Source organism: Drosophila teissieri, chromosome 3R (assembly GCF_016746235.2).
Source record: "Drosophila teissieri strain GT53w chromosome 3R, Prin_Dtei_1.1, whole genome shotgun sequence".
In the NCBI taxonomy this organism is placed as follows: Eukaryota; Metazoa; Arthropoda; class Insecta; order Diptera; family Drosophilidae; genus Drosophila; species Drosophila teissieri.
The window spans coordinates 17,561,326-17,581,611 of NC_053032.1; the positions used below are offsets into that span (position 1 = coordinate 17,561,326).

The following is a 20,286-nucleotide window of genomic DNA, read 5'->3' on the forward strand; positions in this document are numbered from 1 at the left end:
TAAGAAACCACAACAGACCACCGGCAAATACTGGTTTATTTGACCAATAAAATCCCAATGCTCCTATTTTACCCCATTACCAATATAGTAATTATTATAAATTACCCCACTTGCAGCGCGCAGCGATGTCTTTGCGGCCATGTTCGAGCATGAGATGGAGGAGCGAAAGCTGAATCGTGTCGCCATAACCGATGTGGATCATGAGGTTCTTAAAGAAATGCTGCGATTCATATACACGGGCAAGGCGCCCAATCTAGAAAAAATGGCTGATGATCTCCTAGCGGCTGCTGATAAGGTAAGTGCGCCCCTCCCCCCAAATCCCGCCGATTTAAGAAGGTTTATTAATAAAAGATCTCGCCTACATTGCAGTATGCACTCGAAAAGCTGAAAGTGATGTGCGAGGAGGCGCTGTGCGTCAATCTCTCTGTAGAAACAGCAGCCGAAACACTAATATTAGCTGATCTCCACAGTGCGGATCAATTGAAAGCACAAACGATAGATTTCATAAATACGTAAGTTGTTAATTGAGTTTCCCTCTGAACCAATCAGTTAGCTAACCGACGGTTTTTATTCCATTTACTTACAGTCATGCCACCGATGTGATGGAAACCTCTGGCTGGCAAAATATGATCACAACACATTCACATTTGATAGCGGAGGCATTTCGTGCGCTCGCAACACAACAAATCCCACCAATTGGACCACCAAGGAAACGCGTAAAAATGAGCTGAAACCACAATGCAACAACCACACCACTATCAACAATAACAACTACAGCAACAACTACAATAACAATAACAACAGCAGAAGCAAATCGTACACCAACCACAATCAACAAACAGCAAGAACAGCAAGAACAACCAGAACAACAAGAACCCACTACTACCAACAGTCGATCCAACATTTGCAATACAAAGCAGAACTCCAGCCGCTGCAGCAGGCATGTTGATGGATACTTGATGGATCGATTGGCGGAAAACCTCAAGAAAGCATACGGCAATACTACAAACACAATAGATTATATTAACAGCAGACAGATAATGCAAATGCAGGAGCAAAAGCAAAAGCAGAGCGAGCCGTACCGTTTATTGTTTCGATTTCAAGTAATTTAATTCACTTTGATAAACTTGATTTTAAATGTATTTTATTTGTTGATTTAATATTACCTATGATTAATATGTTTACGAGTAATAATTATGAATTAATTTTAATCTTAAGTCAAAACACAACTTGAAACAAAAGCAGCAATTAAAGCAAGAAACAACAAAACAAACAAAAAAAAAAAACAATTAATAATACAAACAAAAAAAGAGCATAAAAAACAAAACGGAAAGTAAAATAAATTAAATTTAAAGTAAAGTAAAAACTAAAAGTAAAAAATCGAAGGCGTAAATACAGCAAGAAATAAAGAAATTCACTGAGAAAGCGTAACTATTATTATTATTATTATTATAATTACCGATTACTGCGTATAATTACAAAGCGTACACTTTGATTGTGATGTATATTCGATGAGTATGACTAATGAGTAACGAGTAAATGAGTAATGATACGGATATGATAATGAAGTTGATTTATATATTGTGTATATGTAAACTCGGAGAACTTTTCAGAGCATTCACGGTTTAATTGCACCCACCACCCACCAAAATTTAAGAACTCCCCCTTGAATTTGAGGAGAATGTAAAAATGTATTGTTTACCAGAGGGAGCGACCACAGTGCCCAAGTTCTATACTTTTATTCTCATTTCATCGCTGAATTCATATCTTTAACTTTTGTTTTTCGATTGCCCTTTATTTTCTTAAGTATCTAAATCTTAAAATCAGACACCTGTTTCTCTGTGTTAAGCGCAAAATGTAATTAATTTGTTGTACAAAACTACAAAAACAAACAAAACATTGTCGAAATAAACGCAAGCAGTAGCAATTTGTGTATAGTAAGCAGATAAAAAGTGAAAAACCAACACCACTCTTGCATCGATTCATTTCGTAAAGGGGAGATTCTCTTGGGTGGTTTCTCTTCTGATTGATTCAGAATATTTCTACTTTTCCCACAAACGAAGGCTAAAAGTTAGCAGTACGAGTAAAGTAAACGTGATAACAATTATCTAACTAATAAACAAAAGAAATGCGGCGCAGGAGGAATGACATTTTTATATGCAAAAATGCAGATCGCTAACTGGTCGCTGGTGTGTACAATTCAGGTATTCAGGAAAGGGTAGAATTTTTGCAGTAAAGTAAAATAATATTAATAGGAGCAAACTATGAACGATTTCCATTGTATGTGTACTTCCGATTGACTTCGCATGTGATTTGCTATCAAGAAAGTGTAAATAAACTAGCCTTAGTCGCAGCAATTACATTTTGTTTCGAGTGCACAATTAACTAGTTACAAGTCCAATGCTTTAATCAATGTATGTGCGTGTCTGTATAGTAATAGGTAACCGATATTAGCCTTTGGAATGGATGGGAGCACGGGATGACCGCCAGCGAGTTGTATCATTTTGGCATGCTTAGCTATGTTTATTTCGCCCGCCTCTAATCCCAATCTTAATCCCAAGTGCGGTCATCCCCCAGTCGAGAAGCACTTGCAGTGTTGAGTTTTGTATTGCTCTCTGCTCGCAGGTGGGGCGAAATGCTTGAAGAAATGGCTGAAGCCAAAACTAGCCATCTGAAATGTGTATCTAGCAAAGCGACAAATTTTTTGCATGCCAATCTAAATGTGTAGAAATTGACAAACAATGAAGGAAAACACTGCACTCATGGGCAATACAAGTGACAGCAACACAACATTTTTAAAAGCGAAATTGTAATTGTATTTAACAATATTAGATAATAAATTAATATGTTCTAAAATTACGCCGATGGCTCATTTCTTCTCCTGCTCCTCGAGGAACTGCTGCAGCAGTCCGCCATCAATGGGAATGGTTAGCTGCTCGGAACCATCAACGCTCCGCTTCGATTTGACCAGCTTGTGGTCGAGGAACTCGGTGAGCTGGGCACGCAGAGCCAGATCTGAGCTGACCAAGAAGGCTTCGCGACAACTCGAGTAGAGGTCCCTGAACGGCATGCCCTGGTACGTGGCGTTGCCCTTGTTCTTCAATTGGTACTTAACAATCAGCATGTAAATGCCACGCGAATTGGTCGTTAGCGATGAGAACACACTGCGCATCGAGGAGAGGGCCAATTCACCCGAATTCTGCACCAGCAGCGAGTTCTCGAAAGCAGTTTCGTTCGTGTATGGCAGCATTGTTGTGCAGTCCCACCAAGAGAAGTTAAAGCTGCTCAGCTTTCCCTGGTCCCACACTGCAAATTGGGAAACAATAATTAGTTTGGCTGTCGCACTGCAAAGAACTCGCAGCGTCGGTGCACTCACGCAGTGGGGTATTTATATGATCAATGGAGGCCATCAGATGGATGTTTGGTACGCGCGCCAGGCGCGATAGAATCGCCTGTGCCTTTACGTTGCGAAGCATGGCTCCATCCAGGTTATGGACGATTAGGAACAAGTGCGTTTCTGGTATGAGTGCGAACTCCTCCTCGATCATATCCACTGCTTCATGTGGATTAGCCGGGCTAATGCCCGCATCCAGTATATCGCTTGTGATGCTGTCCAGCATATCCTTGATGGTCAGACTGGGAAAGAAGCCATTCACCACCAGTACGGTTTGTTTCTGCAAAACTTCGCGATGGAATGACTGCAGCAGCTGGCGCTTGGAGCCCAATCCATACAGGAGTATATTGAAGCCCTCATTCAGAATGCACATCCACTTGGGAAAGTACGAACGATACTCCTCCATGATGGCATTAATAGATCCCTCATGCTCCGTGGATAGCTTGATTTCCGACAGCAAACTGAAAACACGATCGGCGGCCAGACGAGGATTCTTTAAACGATCCAAGGTGTGATCCGAAGTGAGGATCTTGCTGCTGGCGTGCGAGTGAAAGTAACCATCGCTCTCGGGCACAAACTCATTCGATTTCTTGGCCCTCGCCGATTGTCGCAGGCGGGCTGCCGATGGAGTCTTCGGCAGAACGGGCACTACAATGGCACGGCGAGCTTTACAGGGCGTCTTGGGCTCATCATCGGCGGCGTCGTTGTCGGAGGTGTGGCCAGCATCGCTGCTACTGCTGCTGGAGGAGGATTCCTCATCACTGGGCCGGAAGTCGCTTTCGTCTCCGGAAAAATCCTCATCTGAGTCGGCCACTATTTTGGCGATCTCTGAAAGGGAAAATGAATTTATGCATAATGCAAAAAATCTTGAGAGCAGAGGAAGGAAACGGCTACCCACGATTCTTGACCCGGGTGCGCACATGGGCGGGAGTCTTTGGCTGATCCGTGGACTTCTTGCGCTTCGTATCCGGAGTCTTGAGTCCCAAACGCGGAGTTTTTGGAGTCTTGGGCGTGCAGGGCGTGGCATTTAGGGCGGCCAGAGCCATGGCGTCGCGTTTCTTGGGCGTATTGAAGCCAAACATGCTGGTGCCGGCCACATTGTACTCGGATTGGAGCAGATTGAGATCCTTGGCACTGGGACGGGCTGCATTCTCCGACTCCTCGAGGCTTTCTTCTTGTTCCACATCCTCCACCTCACTGCTCCGTTCATCGGACATTTCCACATAATTGACAACAATTCGCTCCTCCTGCCCTTTTCCATTGGTTTCCTCCTTGTAGGCCTGGTATTTTTTGGTGGGACTTGGCCGTCGCGTGGAACGCCGACTGGTGACCTTGGACTGGGATTCCACTGCGTCCTCAACCCGTGCCGTGTCTAAATCTTCGGATTCCTCCTCCGAATTCGTGAGGTTCTCAATGGACTTCAGGTTCTCCTTCCGCGGCGTCTTGTAACCGCCTTTTTTGCTGGCACTCATGTCGCTTGCCACTCCTCTGAATGCTCTTATTACCAAAATATTCAATTGGTAAACAAATATTTCGCAAAATACACTCAATGCTCAGAAGTGGCGGGAATTATCGATAACCAAGACATGACGCGAGTGTGACCAATTCTTGGGGTAACTACATAACAAGTTGAAAAGTAATTATTTGGAATTCTCAGAAAATAAGGGGCCTTCTGCAAATAGAAAATTATTAAAAATCATAAAAGAAGCGCATATGCCAATAAAGAAATTATATGACAAAGTTATTTTTTAAAACTTCATAGTCCTACATATTAAATTCCTACGAGCAAAGTTCGAATTTGAACAACACCAGTGCTGTAAAACGTAACATGCAACGGGAATCGAAACATTTGAATAACTATCCAGTCACTGACAGAAGCTGAAGTTTTTGTCACAAGGAATTAAGTGATGTTTTCAAAAAGGTTATTTTATCACTATCAAACATGTTAGTGGCTATTGAAAGATTATTATTATTATTATTTGTATATATTTATTTATTGTATAGATGCGCAAGTTCAGTTATGTATAGTTGCGACAAGTGCCAAGTAGTAGACTTCCTTTCTCCTTTTGAAAGGAAGTCTACTACTTGCCTTGAAGTCGCTCGCCAAAACAACTTAATTTCCAAATGTAAGTATTTCTTAAAATTCTCATCTATAAATATTTCCGACCAGCCAAGACACCAGCAGGTTGGGAGTGGGAGATGGGGAGACAGGGGACTCCTTTGAATAAATCAGCATTAGCCAGAACCCAGAAACCTTGGTGTTGCGGGGTGCATCCACATCTTCTGGTATATCAAACTTTAATTATATCCCAGGACCCAAAAAAAAAATAAATTTGTCTGGAAGTTTGTAATTTATTAGGCTGAATTAAAACTGTTTACTTAAACAGAAGAAATAATATAATTATATATTAACAATTAACTGTGGACAAATTCTCAATGGCGCTTGCGCGGATGCGACGCGGAAGTGGAGGAGTATGCGTTCGAGCTGGAGTGGTGAGTGCTGCGCGACTTGGAGCGGGATCTCGTGCGGTGTCGCTTGCGTCCGCTGCTGCTGCTGCCATGATCGTGGCTACGGCTGCTGCTCTGCCGCGAGGAGCGGTGGTAACTGCTGCTGCCTCCAGCATCTTCGCCCGAATGGCTGGACTCGCGATGTCGGCGCTGTTTCTGGCGACTTCCACTACTGCTGCCGCCACTGAACTGGCTGCGATGCTGCCGATGACCCCTATCACGGTCCCGTTCCCTCTCCCGCTCCCTTTCTCTGTCGCGATCGCGACGCTCGTATTTGCTCCGACTGCTGCCGTGATGGCTGCGGTGTCCATGGCGGCTGGATCGCTTGCTCCGGCTGCCGGAAGTTTTGGATCCGCTCGAGGTGCTGCTACTGTCGTCGCTATCGCTGCTGGAGCTGCTCCCACTGCTGCTCGACGAAGACGAGCTGGACGAGTGGCGCCGTTTGCTCTTGGACTTGCGCGACGACTTGTTGGCCTTGTGCAGCGCCTTGTCCGCCGCACTCAGCATGGTGGCCACCGACTCCGGCATCTGCAGCAGATTGGTGGCCGGATTGGGAACGGGCTTCAGCTTTTGTGGACCGCTTGTGCTGCTGCTGAGGCTTGCCAGTGGTGCCACAGCAGCGGCCGCCACTACTTGTTGGACGAAGGTCTGCGACTGCTGTTTACCGTCCTTGTTGTCGCTGAAGCGGGTGGTCCGCTCCTTGCGACTGAGTCGTTTGCCTAAGGGATGGCAATGTGTTGATTGGAGTTCAACGGATTTACATGGGGCTATCATACCATTCGATTGCTGAAGCTTTTCCTGGGTGGTTTGACTGGTCGACTCACTGGGCGGATCTGGATGGGCCACCGGTCGACGATGCTCACCAGCACCAGCACCAGCAACGGAGCGCTCCAGTTCCCGCTTGCGTTGTCGCAGCAGAGTTTGCTCGTCGAGCAGCTCTTGCTTGGCCACTCGATCCTCAATGTCGTCAATGACTCTCTCGAAGGATCGTTTGCTGCGCCTTATGCGAGCCTGCAAAAGCCAACTAATATTAGAAATGGATTCCTTGTTAAGCGCAATGCCAACCAACCTTCAACTCCTCCGCGCTTAGCTGCGCGCTTTTGTCGGCATCCTTTCCGCCATCTGCTTGGCGCTCATCATCGTCGTCCTCATCATCTTCGGTTTCGCTGGAAGAATCGCCATAGGCTGCTAAACCTATAATTCAAATCAGTCAAGTGCTAATTGTTGCTACCAGGCTTCAATGTAGTAGATCGGGCGCAGATTTTGGTATATTCTGAACTGATTTTCAATGTCTTCGGAAGAATTTACGGAAAAGGTTGGAAAATGGGAGGAGAAGGAGAAGGGGCGAAGAAGCGGGCTAGAAGGACCAAACTGCGCCGAGGGGGTCGAAATCATTTGGCCGTGGCTTAAAGTTACAAGAAGCATAGAAAGTTAAGTCTCGGCCATGGGAATATCCAATACTTTTTCTTTTTATTCATAAACTTTTTGTTTTATCATTAGGATTTGGGGTTCGGGGTTTTGGGTATATAGAAAGACAGGACCAAGCATAACTCAGACTACCTCTGAACAAAAATAGTGCAAAGAATATGTACGAACTAAACTGGAATTTGGTTACTTACCCAAGTTGCCGGTAATGGAGGACAAGGCGCTTTTGCGAATCACTTGGGCTGATGACGCTTTTGATTTACACATACATACATATATATATATAGGTATATATTATATATTAAGATTAAAAAATTCAGCAAGTGATTTCATTGGTTTTGGTATTTGGTATTTGTGTGTTGTTCGATATATCAATTCATTATTGGGATTCAAGGATTAGCATAAACATAGACATAGCATTAAAAGAGGTTGGTAACGCGCTGGCCGTTCAATGCAATCGGCTGCAATCGCTTGGCCGAAACATCCGGTCATCCAAGCTACGATCGAATGGTCGAATGGCAATAGTCCGCGATATATCCGCGCCGTCTTACGATCTATAACTACTTACACACACACACACACGCGATCGCTGGAAGAAATCGGTTTGGGGTAAACTTAAGTGTAATGCATAATGTACCTTTCGCACGGTGTGCTTTTAGAGTCTCGCCTGCAATGGCTGCAATCTCTTCGTTTGTGGTTTCCAGCAGGATTTCGGTTAGTGTCCGACGCACCACAAGCATCTACAGATGGGTATGGTATTGGGTGTTCATAGATTGTTTGCAACTATACAAATGGGTTTTGGATGTGCCGCCGGTGGCCAGGGAATGAAACTCTAGTGAAGAGTGAACGAACTGCAGAGCAGCCAGGAATGGGTCGCCAGAATTCCGCAGTTCCTTCGCCTCTGAGACTCACTCGATTTCATCGCCTGGCTGAGCAAGCATCCGGGTCAAAATGGTGATGCCTACCAGATCCGCCAGTCTTTCTTCGTAGTTTTTACCATTGACATCGTTTACGGTAGCCGTGCGCACATGCTCCGCCGCTGCCCGATCACCGGCTTCGATGGCTCCATGCTGCTCCAGCTCCGGCTGCTCTTCGCTGCTGCTGATATCGCCGTCCTTACTTATCAATTCATTACCTATTTGCTGCGCCTCCCCAGGCACGTCAATGGAATCTTCGCTGTCGCTAGCCTGAATTTCAAGGGAATGTTTAATCGACAGCCTGCACTTAAGCCTGCAGTCTGCCCCACTGTCCGAATTGTTTCAAGTTTGTGTGCTTTCAATGACGGAACATCGTTTTCAGTTCAATTCAGTCCCGTCGGGGTTTGTGTGCAACCAATTGGAGTGAGATGTGTGCCACACTTTCGACACTTTTCGGTCCGTATTGAGAGTCAGTTAACGCTGCCGGCCCTTGACCTTACTTACCACGTTCGCGATGTTCAAAAGATTACCAGGTGTGGTTAGTGTTTTGCTTGATACTTGCTTAACATGGTCGACCTCATCATCTGGCGTGCTAATGGAGGACTGCTGGCGCTCTAGTTGCCGCTGCTTTTCTCGCTCCATTTTCTCCAGGCCCTCTCTGAAAGATGAATGATATGATTGTCAGTGTGTATTGATTGCATGCATAGGTGGCACACTCACCTTATCCAAGCTGGCAACATTTTCCGTTTGTTGGCATCGATCTCTGTGCTGGCCCCGCTGCTTCCGCTTTCCGGCTGCGACTGCGACTGCTGTGCGTGCTGTGGCGGCAGGTGTGTGTGTGGTGTTAGGTGGTGGTGTGGATGTGGATGTGGCTGCGGTGCTGGGTGATGGTGGGGATGCGATGGCTGGGGCGCATGTTGCTGCTGCTGCTGCGCTTGCAACTGCAACTGCAGCTGTTGCTGCGGCTCATTGGGATTGCTGACGTTCAGCTTCAGCAGCGATGGTATATGCGCCGTGGGATTGCCCGATTTGTCGGGCTGCGTTTGCCACCCGGTCCAAGGCTGCTTGCCCAGCGTGGCAGCTGCAAGGAACGAAGAGGGGGGGTTAGTTTCTGACCTGATTAGTGTGCTATCTTCCTTAATCCTCTACTAACCCGCTCCGTTGGAGGCGTCGAGGACGTGACCAGGCAATTCGCCACCCGCCAGCCATTGGGATTGCGTAACCACAGGAGCTGGCGGTGGCGGCGTCTCAGAGCCATGTGCTCGCTCGTTCTCATCGTCCATGTCCATATCCGCCTCGCCATGCTCCTCCAGAAGCGGAAATCCCGCCCTGACCACACTGGGCACCGGCATGGCTACCGTCTGCTGGTGGTACTCCCGCACATTGCTGATGATGGGCGGTGGCGGGGCCAGGGGCATGGTCACCGGAGTAGCGTCCCGCATGTGAATCCATTGCTGGGCGAGCTGCGCCCAATCGATGCCGGCGCCACCCTGCATGGCGAGCGGCAGGCCGGCGGCCACCAGGGGCGTCACCATGCCCTGACCCCCGCCCGGGGGCATTGGAAAATGAGGGGGTGGCGGCGGGGGCTGTGCCAGGAACTGATTGTGATTATGGTTGTGGCCATGGCCATGTTGTCCGTGTCCGTGGACGTGAGCATGCTTGTTGTAACCCAAATCGGCGTTTCCGTTTCCACCGGGAAACATCTCTGCTTGCAGCTTGATTATGCTTTTTGAATCCCAGCTAAGTTGTCCTAAGTTTTTCAGGTTTTTTACACGAATGAAATTTTCGTCGACTTCTACGCCATTTTCTCGCTCAGCCCGTTTTGGCATTCGCCCCGAAGCGGCGACAGCGGGTCACTTTTAGTTCGGTATTTTTTAGTCCACTGTAGCCAATACTGTTATTTTGAAAACTAGTTTCTTGTTCAATGTTAATCAATCAGTTACTAATTCTATGCTCGAACCAATTTCAAGAAGTATAAGAATAATTCACAAGGCACAAAATGTATTACTTTCTTGTGTTACAAGGATATTTTTTATAGTGGTTTCAAGATCATTTTAATTTCTACAATAGTTTTTTGTAGTGATTAACAGAGTCAAATATCGCTTGACAGACAGGCCCATTACAGTTATCGGGTAACAGTCCTTATAAAGTAGCGGTTAACAGTGAAGTCGCTAAGTGTGACCGTACGCTGGCCAAGCGAACATCCACAACTTGCCTTACTTTTGGGCGGATTTTCCAGCAGTAGCCCCACTAACGCAAAAGAGTGCAACAAGTGATTCTGTTTACGTTTTCAACAACTCTCTTCGGAACCGAACGTGAGCGGACGTGTGCGGACGCGTCGCTGCCGGGATCATAAGTTGCGTCGGCGTTGCGGCGTTGTTGTTTACGTGTTATAATAAAATTGTGTGCGTGCGAGAAGGGCGCGCTCCTGCGTGTGTTGGTGTTGTTGTCGGTCGTTCTCAGCGTGTGTTTCGAAATACCGCATTGTTTAATTACAGCACTACAGCCGCCGCGGCTAATTTCAATGCAAACAAAAGCTGGTGTGTGAATGAAATTATGCTAAAATAGATAATAGTCAAAGGTAAAAAAAAATCAAGAAACAGAGGCAGAAGAGGAAGAGAAGTTCTGCAGCGCAGTTGCGTCGGCGCAGCAGCGTTGCTGTCTGTGTGTTTGCCTGTGTGTGTAGTGGTTTGTCTGGTTTTTTTTTGGGCTGTGTGTGTGCGTGTTTGCGAAGCAACAATTTAATTGCTATTCAATTTTAAAAGCAGTTCAATTGCAAACCATTACAAATATGTAATTTGCTGTCGATTGCATTTGAATTGGAGTGCGTAATTACATTTTTGAGCCACAATACACAAACAGTGCAACTGTTGCTGCTACACTGGGAGCAAAACAGGGCGGGTTCATGCCCAATTCGGTGATTTTACAGGGACAAACGCTCAATTTGATTCAACGCCCATGTGATTCAATTTGAATAAAAAAATACACAAATATTTGGTGGCATGCATGTAAACAAAAGTTTAATTTACATTTGAATGTATCTCGATTGTCAATCATTCATTCATACATAAAATGACCAAAAAAATGGAAGTATCAACTTGATCTATGAAATTGTTTATCATATGGAGATCTTTGATTTTTCTGTGTGCTGTGTAATGGCGTAATCGTAATCTTTGTGGCCCCTTTTAATGATTTAATTAAAAGCGTAAATTGCAGTCCGAAATTCAATTTGTCCGTTTGACTTTTCAATTCGTGTGGGTGGCACTCTGACATTGGATCATTGTTGTTGTTTGCTTTTTGAGTTTGTTTGTAGTTGTGCAACAACACGCACACACACACGTAGTAAATAATTAAGTTCGTGCGTCGCGTGCCGTTTTGAATTTTCTTTTTCCTTTTGCTTTGGGGCCCGGAAAATGTTCTCTTCTCGCTGCGCGCCTTTTTGCATTTCCATCAATGCGAAATTCGACTCGTATAAAATACTATAAAAAATCGTTCGAAAAAAAACCAGTTGACCGTGAGATAATTCGTGCATAATTGCTAAATAGCAACAAAAAGAAATATAAATACATACATACGTACATATGTGAATGATTGAATTGCTGAAATATTTAGTGTTTGTGTTTTTTCTCCTTCTCTTCTCCTCTTTGAGTATGTGTGTGTGTGTTTGATTTTGCCCTTCGTCAATGAATAACGGCACTTTGCGAGGTGCGAAGTCGAAGAAGAGCAAACAACAACAAATTGCCATCACCTTTGTCAGCAGAGAGAAGAAGCCAAAAAGCAACAACTAAGCCGGCATTGGAGGTACAAAAAGAAGAGAGAAAAACAGGGAAGACAACAAAACGCAACTGCGACGTCAGCAGAGCCGACGAAGAAGAGGAAGAGCCAAGCCTTGGTGGCCACATTCCAACGTCATCAGCCGGCGAAGGCCGGTGCAGCCGCCAAACCCGGGTCACCGAATTCTTTCTTTCGCCGGAAAAGCCACCTCGCCCCAACTGAAATCGCTGAAACAACATCTGCGTGTAAGTCAACTTTGACAGTACAGACAACACTCGATAAGTGGCATAAACTTACAGAGTGTGATACCTTTTTTTTGTTCAGAAAAGTACTACTTTGGTTTGGCACAATGGGATGTTGTAGTTTAGCCTTGGGGCAGATTTATGTACTTTTTTTGACTTCTCGACGAAACACAAGATTTATTTATGTATGTGTTTTTTGTAAGTTAAGAAGCTATTTTAGGTCTGCCGTCTCTTAGTTTAGTTCTACCAACCCACTCCACACTGTAGGTAGCAAGTACATCAACGTCAATGCTGCGCTGCTCTCCTTCCGCGTTCTTGTTGTTGGGTCACGCCCACCGCCACGAGAAAACATTTTTGCGTAGAAATTACATATTGCTTCGTTTTCACATCCCAGCAACCCCAACGCCGCCAACCCCACCTCCCCGCCTGCTGCCCACCTGTTTCGTCGTGTTTTGTAGCTTGGTTACGGGCTGGTAGCCCCCCTGCTTCTGTTACCCCGATTCCGGCGAGCCTCTTGTATTTTTATGGGTCGTCATCCATCGTTGTTCTGCCAAGCGCCTGTAAAGAGCCCCTAGCCCTCCATCTGCATCTTCAGCTCCCTACTCTGCTCCATGCTTCATGCTCCATGCTCCACCTCCCGCATCAGCAAGTCTCCGCTTTCTGCTCATCAAAGCACAAAAACATTCAACGGCGGGTTCCTCAATTATGTTAATTATGAATTGCTCCCCGGCTGTCTCTTTTGGAGTACGGGTGTTTGCTTGGGCGTGTTTTTAAGTTGGTCTGGTGCGGCTTAGGATGGGGACTGCGAGCTAAAGTGGAGAGCGCCAGTCAAACTGTTATGTGGGCCACTGATCTGAGCCATAACTGACTCCGTCGATCTCATGGCAATGAACTTCCCGCACTCCGGACTCCACCACCCTGCACTTTGGACCACGCAACACGCATTACACCACGGACAACGCGGAACACCGCGGACACCACAGAAAACACGCTGACAAGTTCCATCACTATTTCAAAAAAATTTTGAAATATATTTCTTGTACTTAAGCAACGGGTATATGATAGTCGAGGCACTACAGCAACAAAAGATCAGGAGCAGCCCCTGAAACTGCAATGCTCGTCGCCTTCAATTTCATCCGCCACTGGAGAATTTCGGAATTTGAAAATCACAATATTAATGCACGTCCCACAATAAGAAAAATGTTGTTGCTTGTTGCAACCCGGGGAGCGGGAGCTGGAAAAGGGGCTGCCTCTTTTTTGTTTGGGAAACCTTTTAACAATGGAAAACTTGCCCAAGCCGTCGACGGAACTGAGTGCAAACCGCTGCTGCTACTCGGCTCTTTTGGCGACTCTGTCTCTGTTTTTGTTGCCAACGCAAGCCGGAAGATATTTCAGACTGGCTTGCAAGCGGGCCTTTAAAAGGGGCTGTGGGCGTGGGGCGGTGGGACGGTGGGGCTGGGTGCCACTGGCGAGTTTCGTGCTTAGACAGAAACAAGTTTTATGCTTTGCCAATGATGACGCTAGAGCACTGACTTCAGCTCTCTGCGACTGCGACTATGGCCAGTCCATCTGACCAGTTCTGTGGCTATCTGCTATCTGCCTTTGTTGTTCTTGGCCTACACAATTCGGTGCTTCCCCCTTCTAGGCCGCCTCCCGATTCCTTCTCGGATTGCGATTCCCGGCCGAAAAACCAGACCGGTCGGTCTGCTCCACAGCGCACTTCGAATTGTATGGTTCAGTGGCGGTGCTGTGGTGCAGCCGCGTTGTGTAGTTTTGAACTAGTTGCGGTGCTTCAAATCAAACTGAACCATTACAGCGACCAAGCGATGGGAGCGTGATTAAAACGGTTGCCTTTCAAAGGAACCATTAGCAAAAATTTCAATCAAATTTTAATAAGAAAATAAATAAAATAAATAAATATAAAATAAATAAAAATAATATACCAATATTATTCGCTAAGCTGTAAAATAGATAGTTATTGAGACTATAACATTTGCCATCTTTGCCTTTCCGAAAATGTTGACAGATCTTATTTAGCATTTATTTTAAAATGTCTACTTATTTTTAGCTGATTTGCTTCTATGTTGCCCCTATTATCTCACGGTCAAGAACGCTAACCATCCCTAAGCCATTAATTTTTCGACCACTGCCCACCAATCTACCTCGTACACTGTTTATCCATTACACCCCGTCCAATAGCCTCATTCCCCTGAGGTCTGTCGCACTTTTTGGTACTGTTCGCAATTTGGAAATTAACTGGTTTGGTTGTTTTTGGCCCTGGAATCCTGTCTGGGCCGCAACGCTTTCTAGCCATTTGTATTGTTCGACGGCGACGAGACGGACAAATCTATACATACATATACATATGCACGTATGTATGTGAAGGATAAAGTGAGCTTAAAGTTTTCCTGGGCTCACTTTTAGTTGGTTCTTTTGCGGCGTTGAGGTTTTCGACCGGACCGTCTGGGATTGCCGCCGAAAAACTTTTGCTAGCCAAGTGGGCGGTTACGCTTAGAAATAAGGCTGCGTGTGTGTGAGTGAGTGTGTACTGCAATAGGGAGGCGGGTGTTGGGCGGATAGTGGCTAGTGGAAGTCGGCAATTCAGCCGCGACAGGAAGACAGCTCCGGAAGGAAGTTCATTTTGTGCAACTTAACGCTTTCACCCGCTCTCACACTTTCAGTTTGGGAGCATGTCTGTCCAGTCCCGTCTCCCTCATTCCGCTCGCTGCTTTGAATAGGCTGTTGAGATCAGATAACGCTTGTAGAATAGCACAATCGTGTGATAACAGAAAAGGAGTGCTTCTATATAAAACTTAACGAACGTATTATTCATAGTAGTTGGGGAAAGTAAATGCAACTTGGAAAGTAATAAACATATACTTTTCTTTTTAATAAGTTTCTGTCATAACAAATACGGTTTGAACTAAATTTTGCTTAGTTTACCTATAGTTTTCCAAGTTAGTACCTGGAAATGCCAATTTTATACCCAACCGCATATAGACTCATTCTTAGATTATGCCACATATTTTTCCACCGCAGTTGGCTGCAGTGCATTTGTGCCAAAAGCAATTTGAAGAATTTCTTATCGGGATTTATGATCCTCCGCACCTTGGAGCACATAAATCAAACCATAAACTAGAGACAGTCGCAGGAACATATGCGGCTATGATGGACCACGCCATCGAGAGTGGATTGCAATTTCTGGGCACTAATCCCCATTCCCATTCAACCAATCCGCCCACATCTCTCCCCGTTTATCTCCGCCGGTTAATGGGAATACGTGGATGAGAAACAGGCAAATTGCCCGGTTTTGGCATCGACGGCACTCACATAGATACACACTAATACGCCCGCACACTAACTAAATTTTTAATCAAGCTTGCCAGCAGCTGTGATTCCGATGGTGGAAGCCATTTTGGAGCTGCCCCCCGCCACTTCCCCGTAATGCTCGTCCTTGGAAAGCGCAAAAAATGCAATCAACGTCAAATGCGCTTCGAAACTTTCTGCAAAATAATAGAAAAGCCATTAATTTCACTTCTCGTCGAAGATGTTACGAGAATCTGGCCAAAAGTGCGCGAGAAAGAAGTGGGAGCGTATGACTGGGCGTGGCCTGGACATATGGCGACATAGTCTGTTAAAAAATAGAGGAAAACCCGAAAAGAAAATGCAATGAAAGCTCTGATGTGAAGAAAAGTAATTTTTAATTATGCGCACAACGTGAGTCAAACTTTGATTGGAATTACACAAAATCCGATTAATCGCTCGCTGCACATCCGTTTCCCATTCTCGGTTCTTGGGAAAAGTTTTTCCATCGCTTAGGACGTCTGCCCCCGTAAGCGATGCAAAGTTCGCGGCTCAAACAATTTTCATTAGCAACAACAAAAACCGCTAATTTCACTTACAATTAGCGGTAAGCCAACATGTCGCATCAGTTGGTCTACTCGGTGGGTGGTGGGCGGTGGCTGGTGGGATGGGCACTTTGCACACACAACTACCAAACAAGTTTTCAACTAAAATCACCGAAAAAAAGTAAAGAAGAGTATGAGGCATTTTTGGAAATTATGAAAGCGATATCATATTATTAGATTTATGACAGTTTCGTCAGACAAAAAGTCTTTCAAAGTGCTTAAATGTTATCAAGTAGAGTATTAGAAAGTGTGTGACCACAAGACCTATCTCCACACAATTTGTTTAACATTTATGAGTGACAATGGGCAGTGGCCTGGTGCTATGGGAAAACGCTGGCGGGCAAAAGGGGAAGGGGATGGTTGAAGTTGAGGCAACAGAGTAGTTATGTAATACAAAGTTTAGTCAACGGTCAGCGGTAATGCAATAAGCAACTTTTTCAAACTGCTGCTTCGCCTCGGACTCCATTAAAGTTGTCAAATGAAGTCGAAGTTTGATTGCCTAGGGCAAAGCAGTGACCTGCTCCACTTTTCCCCACCCACGACTTTTCCGGTGTTGACATGGACTTGCTGCTGTCCTGGAGATTAGTAAAGTGTCCTGTGATGTTTTCCTGTTAAACGCCATCGCAGCGTGGAAGAGTATTTATAATTGCCAGCCTCGGGACTTTGGACTTGTGCGAATCCGGTCGGATAGATGGCCATTCCGCCCACATCCCCCTTTCGAGGGTCGATTGACCAGTTTATGTAATTGAAGTCGATTGCATGTGGGATTATGTGGTCCGAGTTTAAGGTGTGAATGAAGGAATACTCTTTTCTAGTCCCACAATTAGTCCCAAATAAGATTTAATGTTTACATTGTAGCTAAACTCTAAAAGGGTTTTTGCTGCCTAGTTATTGTTGAATCACGTAAATCCCTTAAGCAAACATTATGCCATTACAATGCCAGAAACTCGTGGAAATGAAATTACTTACTCGAAGATATCATATCCAACCTCTGATTAAATTAAAGACCCACATGCAAAATGCATATCCTGCGGCGAGCAAACTTTGCCACCAACTCTCTCAGATAGAACCGAACTTCGCCGCCTGCAACTCCTCCCAGAACCATCATATTTTGCCCCAGCGGTGTCTAACAAAGCAATTAGAGCCACGGATACGCCAACACCGTTTGAGTTTGCTAAGTAAACGTGGCCGAGACGCCCTGAGTTGGCCCGAAGGCAGCATATTCATTAGGCAACGTGGCGGAGGAGGCTTATAGGAGGTGTCGGAAGGTGGGAGGGTTTTCCAGCGAAGAAAGGAAAGGGAGGGTTCCATTCAGGATACTTGCTTGGTCTGGCTGCCTTCTTGATGGCTGGCCCAACTTATGGGTCACTTGTTCAAGAAATTTCACAAAACTTTGCCAACTGGTTGTTGTTATGGCCAAGGAAGGAAAAGAGCCACGGATGGAATACTTCAAGAGGGGGTGACGTAATGAGGGGGAGAACGACTAATGAGAGACTTGGACTGGTACAATGAATATAATTAAATGAGTCCAAGGTGTAAACTAGCGAATTGTTTGATCCCATTCAGTCAGCTCAGAGTCCCAGTCATCATCCTCTCCATCCTCCACCATTTGCCAGTCCTTCGCCCCCAGGCTCCCCTCCTCATTGGCGTTTTTTTTCGGTATTCTTGCCGCCTGCCAACTTTGTGCCTGTTCAGCTAAATGTTGTTAAACTTTCATCTTGGGCTCAGCACTTTTTGCACTTTTAAAAGAGTGTTTTTTTCGAATTCCTGTTTCCTGCCTGGCGGGCATTTTTCACTCACCGACTTGTTCCAGTTAGCCAACTGTCAGTCAGTCACTTGATCGTTCGGAGCGTGACAGGTGGTATGCTGTAGGGAATAGGGTCGCATTGGGTATTACTCTACAATTGGCAGGACTTTAGGGATAAATAAACGCAGCAATGTTCTTAAATCGTAACTTAATTGAAAGAGATCTCTTGAAGTCAATTTACATAAGGATTTGATGTAATGCCTAACTTAAACTGGTTATTATTATAGCTTATTTATAATCTAAACCCACTCTTATAGAATTTTTTGTTGTCATAACATTCAAAGGTAATTCAAATCGTGTTCAAACATCGACAACCTTTCCATGCACTGCCTCAACCTTAATTGTTTTCCTTATTAATCAGCAGAGTAATGAGTGCTTCTCTTCTGCAACAGAAAGAAGTAAAAGGCCAAAGGTCTCGTGACAGTTGCAGTTTAGTGTCTAATTAAAAAGTTCTCGGCCTGCGTGATTGTGTGCGTTCGTGTGGCACCTAGCTAAGCAAAAAAATAAAAAGAAGCGTCTCAAAGCCGGGCCAACTTTCTATGGCACCACTTTCGCTGTCCCCCGGAGATGCCAATGAATATTCTTGTTCTGCCGTGATGATGACGAAACCTGTTTCCACTCCTTCATCCCGTGCACCTCATCACCTCGAATTACCCCCCCACTTTTTATGGTAATGAATGGGTCAGGCAAAAGTGGAGCTTTGATTTCTGATGCTGGTGCTAACCGCAAAAGCAAATAAAATACCGGTAACGAAAAAAGAGCAACAATTTCTTCCTCTGCTGTGACATTGGACCAGTGTATTTCTGGGGTCTACTTTTCTCTCTATCGTGTTGCGACTGACTTACCCATTTCTTCCGTAACTCTATTGACCTTATTCGCAGGTGTCTGCCCGTCCATAAGTTTTGAGCTTTACTCTGGGAATCCACATTTCTCTCGGTTTAAATGCAAAGCTCAGAATGAAGGGTTTTTCCATTGCAGTCTGTGGCTTTCACTTCACTTCGGTTCTCACCTGCAGATTTTCAATGCACTTTATCGGTGTTTGGATTTCTCGATTCGTTTGTTCTTGCACTTTTATACTCTTGGTTGGGGAGATAAAACATTTCCGAATATTTAACATATTAAATAAAAAAACTGTAGTAGACCTCGACTGCAAAAGTCACCATTGAATCAGATTTTTAAAATCAGTTTTTCCCCCGTGCAAAAAGCTTGTTATATATTTATGCCATGGGAATATGAAAAAATGTGCCAGTGTGTTAAATCTTCGATCACGGCAAAAGACCTTGTTGTTTTGTAATTGTTTGTGCTGTTACCACACATTTCTTCGGCTCGAATGCGTGTGAAATATTTCGATAAATGTTTGTGGGTTTGTGCGAGTATCAGTCAGCGAACTGAGTGTTTTGCACTATTTGTGTGAGTGGGTGTGGATGTCTGTGTCTGTGTCTGTGTGAGCCCGCTGACCGATGTCGGTCTTTTTATATCTCTGTTTTTGTTTTCCTTTAGCCCGGTTGCACTTCCCCATTACTCTTTCGCTACTCGTCTCTTGGCGTTAACTTTTCCACGCATTGATGACGGATGGCCATGGAAAATGATGAATGTTTAATGGGCCAGTGCGACAGCAAAAACATTTTGAGGTAACATATTGATGGGGCAGAGGTTGCACTGAATTCGGTTCGGTTCGGTTGTCCTCGTCTGATTGGTGGGGGAAGGGAAGGGAAGGGGGGGTGGAAGGGTTGGGATCTGGTCATGCATCATGGAGCGGTTCGTTGCCGAAACTTTCAAATTCTCACATGTTGCAATGTCAACAAAGTTGCCGGAAAATATTGTTAGAAATTCAAGCGAAATGCATTTTTAACTTTGCCTTCAAACTTCAGTTGGAAAATGTTGGGGGACGGTAATGAGTTTGCCGATTGAATTTACAGCGCAATTCCGCTGGAAATTGTATGTGTTTAAAATTGAATAATATTTTTTTATACACCCTGCAATTGCCCTTCAAGTGCTCAAGAACTTGTCATGCTACGAGTATCATCTAAAGAGCGATAAAACACTTTACGCATCAAGATCTCTTGAAGTATATCCCCTTCGTTTTTTTTCCAATCTACTTATGAGTATTTCCCCTAAGATTCTCGTGAACTTATCTAGAGTACCTCGCTTTGCTTTAGAGTCACTTTGTTTGCTCTAAATTCCTCGTGGAATTTTTGCATATATGTGGGTTTGTGTTATAAAAATTGCTCCACTTGCGTTGAACAATCTCCTTGCCCCGCGCGTTTTCTCCTTTTACCAGGTCGTTTATCACATTTTTTTGCTTGGCTTA

The 20,286-nt window shown here is 45.0% G+C and overlaps 4 protein-coding genes across 10 annotated transcripts in view; 2 read left to right on the top strand and 2 right to left on the bottom strand.

Moving 5' to 3' along the window:
* The window catches only part of LOC122622182 (protein roadkill), a 59,612-nt gene extending 58,056 nt beyond the window's left edge, over positions 1-1,556 (top strand). For all 3 annotated transcript variants that reach the window (XM_043800431.1, XM_043800428.1, XM_043800429.1), the window contains 3 exons: positions 117-295; positions 370-512; positions 587-1,556. In XM_043800431.1, coding sequence (XP_043656366.1) covers positions 117-295; positions 370-512; positions 587-731 — 467 coding nt within the window. In that variant the 3' untranslated portion in view covers positions 732-1,556. The remainder of the gene's footprint in view (positions 1-116; positions 296-369; positions 513-586) is intronic.
* A 1,298-nt stretch (positions 1,557-2,854) lies between these two features.
* LOC122622183 (origin recognition complex subunit 2) lies at positions 2,855-4,985 on the bottom strand. The gene is made up of 3 exons (XM_043800432.1): positions 4,293-4,985; positions 3,377-4,222; positions 2,855-3,306 (listed from the first exon to the last, which is right to left on the bottom strand). Exons 1-3 carry the CDS (start codon positions 4,864-4,866, stop codon positions 2,870-2,872), a joined length of 1,857 nt encoding a protein of 618 aa, XP_043656367.1. The 5' UTR covers positions 4,867-4,985; the 3' UTR covers positions 2,855-2,869.
* A 741-nt stretch (positions 4,986-5,726) lies between these two features.
* On the bottom strand, positions 5,727-10,060 carry LOC122618757 (arginine/serine-rich protein PNISR). Of its 2 annotated transcripts, XM_043795290.1 has the most exons (9): positions 9,398-10,060; positions 8,965-9,325; positions 8,749-8,902; positions 8,293-8,514; positions 7,965-8,067; positions 7,522-7,578; positions 6,972-7,096; positions 6,679-6,913; positions 5,727-6,621 (listed from the first exon to the last, which is right to left on the bottom strand). In XM_043795290.1, the coding sequence occupies exons 1-9, from the start codon at positions 9,945-9,947 to the stop codon at positions 5,828-5,830; spliced, it is 2,601 nt and encodes an 866-aa protein (XP_043651225.1). In that variant the 5' UTR covers positions 9,948-10,060; the 3' UTR covers positions 5,727-5,827. The 2 variants fall into 2 exon arrangements, with proteins under 2 accessions (XP_043651225.1, XP_043651224.1); XM_043795289.1 differs by having other exon boundaries at positions 5,727-6,913.
* Positions 10,061-10,525: 465 nt separating this feature from the next.
* Positions 10,526-20,286, top strand: part of LOC122619630 (cadherin-87A) — a 56,710-nt gene continuing 46,949 nt past the window's right edge. For 2 of the 4 annotated variants that reach the window (XM_043796673.1, XM_043796676.1), the window contains exons 1-2: positions 10,526-10,825; positions 12,002-12,263. The gene's annotated coding sequence lies outside the window, so the exon portion shown is untranslated. Of the gene's footprint in view, positions 10,826-11,893; positions 12,264-20,286 lie in introns of all 4 variants that reach the window. The other 2 variants (XM_043796674.1, XM_043796675.1) reach the window with 2 other exon arrangements.

What these genes read in the sequence shown, in the direction of transcription:
- LOC122622183 (XM_043800432.1), bottom strand. Translation starts at nt 4,866, where the DNA reads ATGAGTGCCAGCAAAAAAGGCGGTTACAAGACGCCGCGGAAGGAGAAC. An exon ending in GCGCACCCGGGTCAAGAATC is followed by an intron (nt 4,223 to 4,292) that starts GTGGGTAGCCGT and finishes TTTCCCTTTCAG; the next exon opens with AGATCGCCAAAATAGTGGCC. An exon ending in TCATATAAATACCCCACTGC is followed by an intron (nt 3,307 to 3,376) that starts GTGAGTGCACCG and finishes CCCAATTTGCAG; the next exon opens with TGTGGGACCAGGGAAAGCTG.
- LOC122618757 (XM_043795289.1), bottom strand. Translation starts at nt 9,947, where the DNA reads ATGTTTCCCGGTGGAAACGGAAACGCCGATTTGGGTTACAACAAGCAT. An exon ending in TTTTGAACATCGCGAACGTG is followed by an intron (nt 8,515 to 8,748) that starts GTAAGTAAGGTC and finishes CTTGAAATTCAG; the next exon opens with GCTAGCGACAGCGAAGATTC. An exon ending in AAAAGCACACCGTGCGAAAG is followed by an intron (nt 7,579 to 7,964) that starts GTACATTATGCA and finishes GTAAATCAAAAG; the next exon opens with CGTCATCAGCCCAAGTGATT.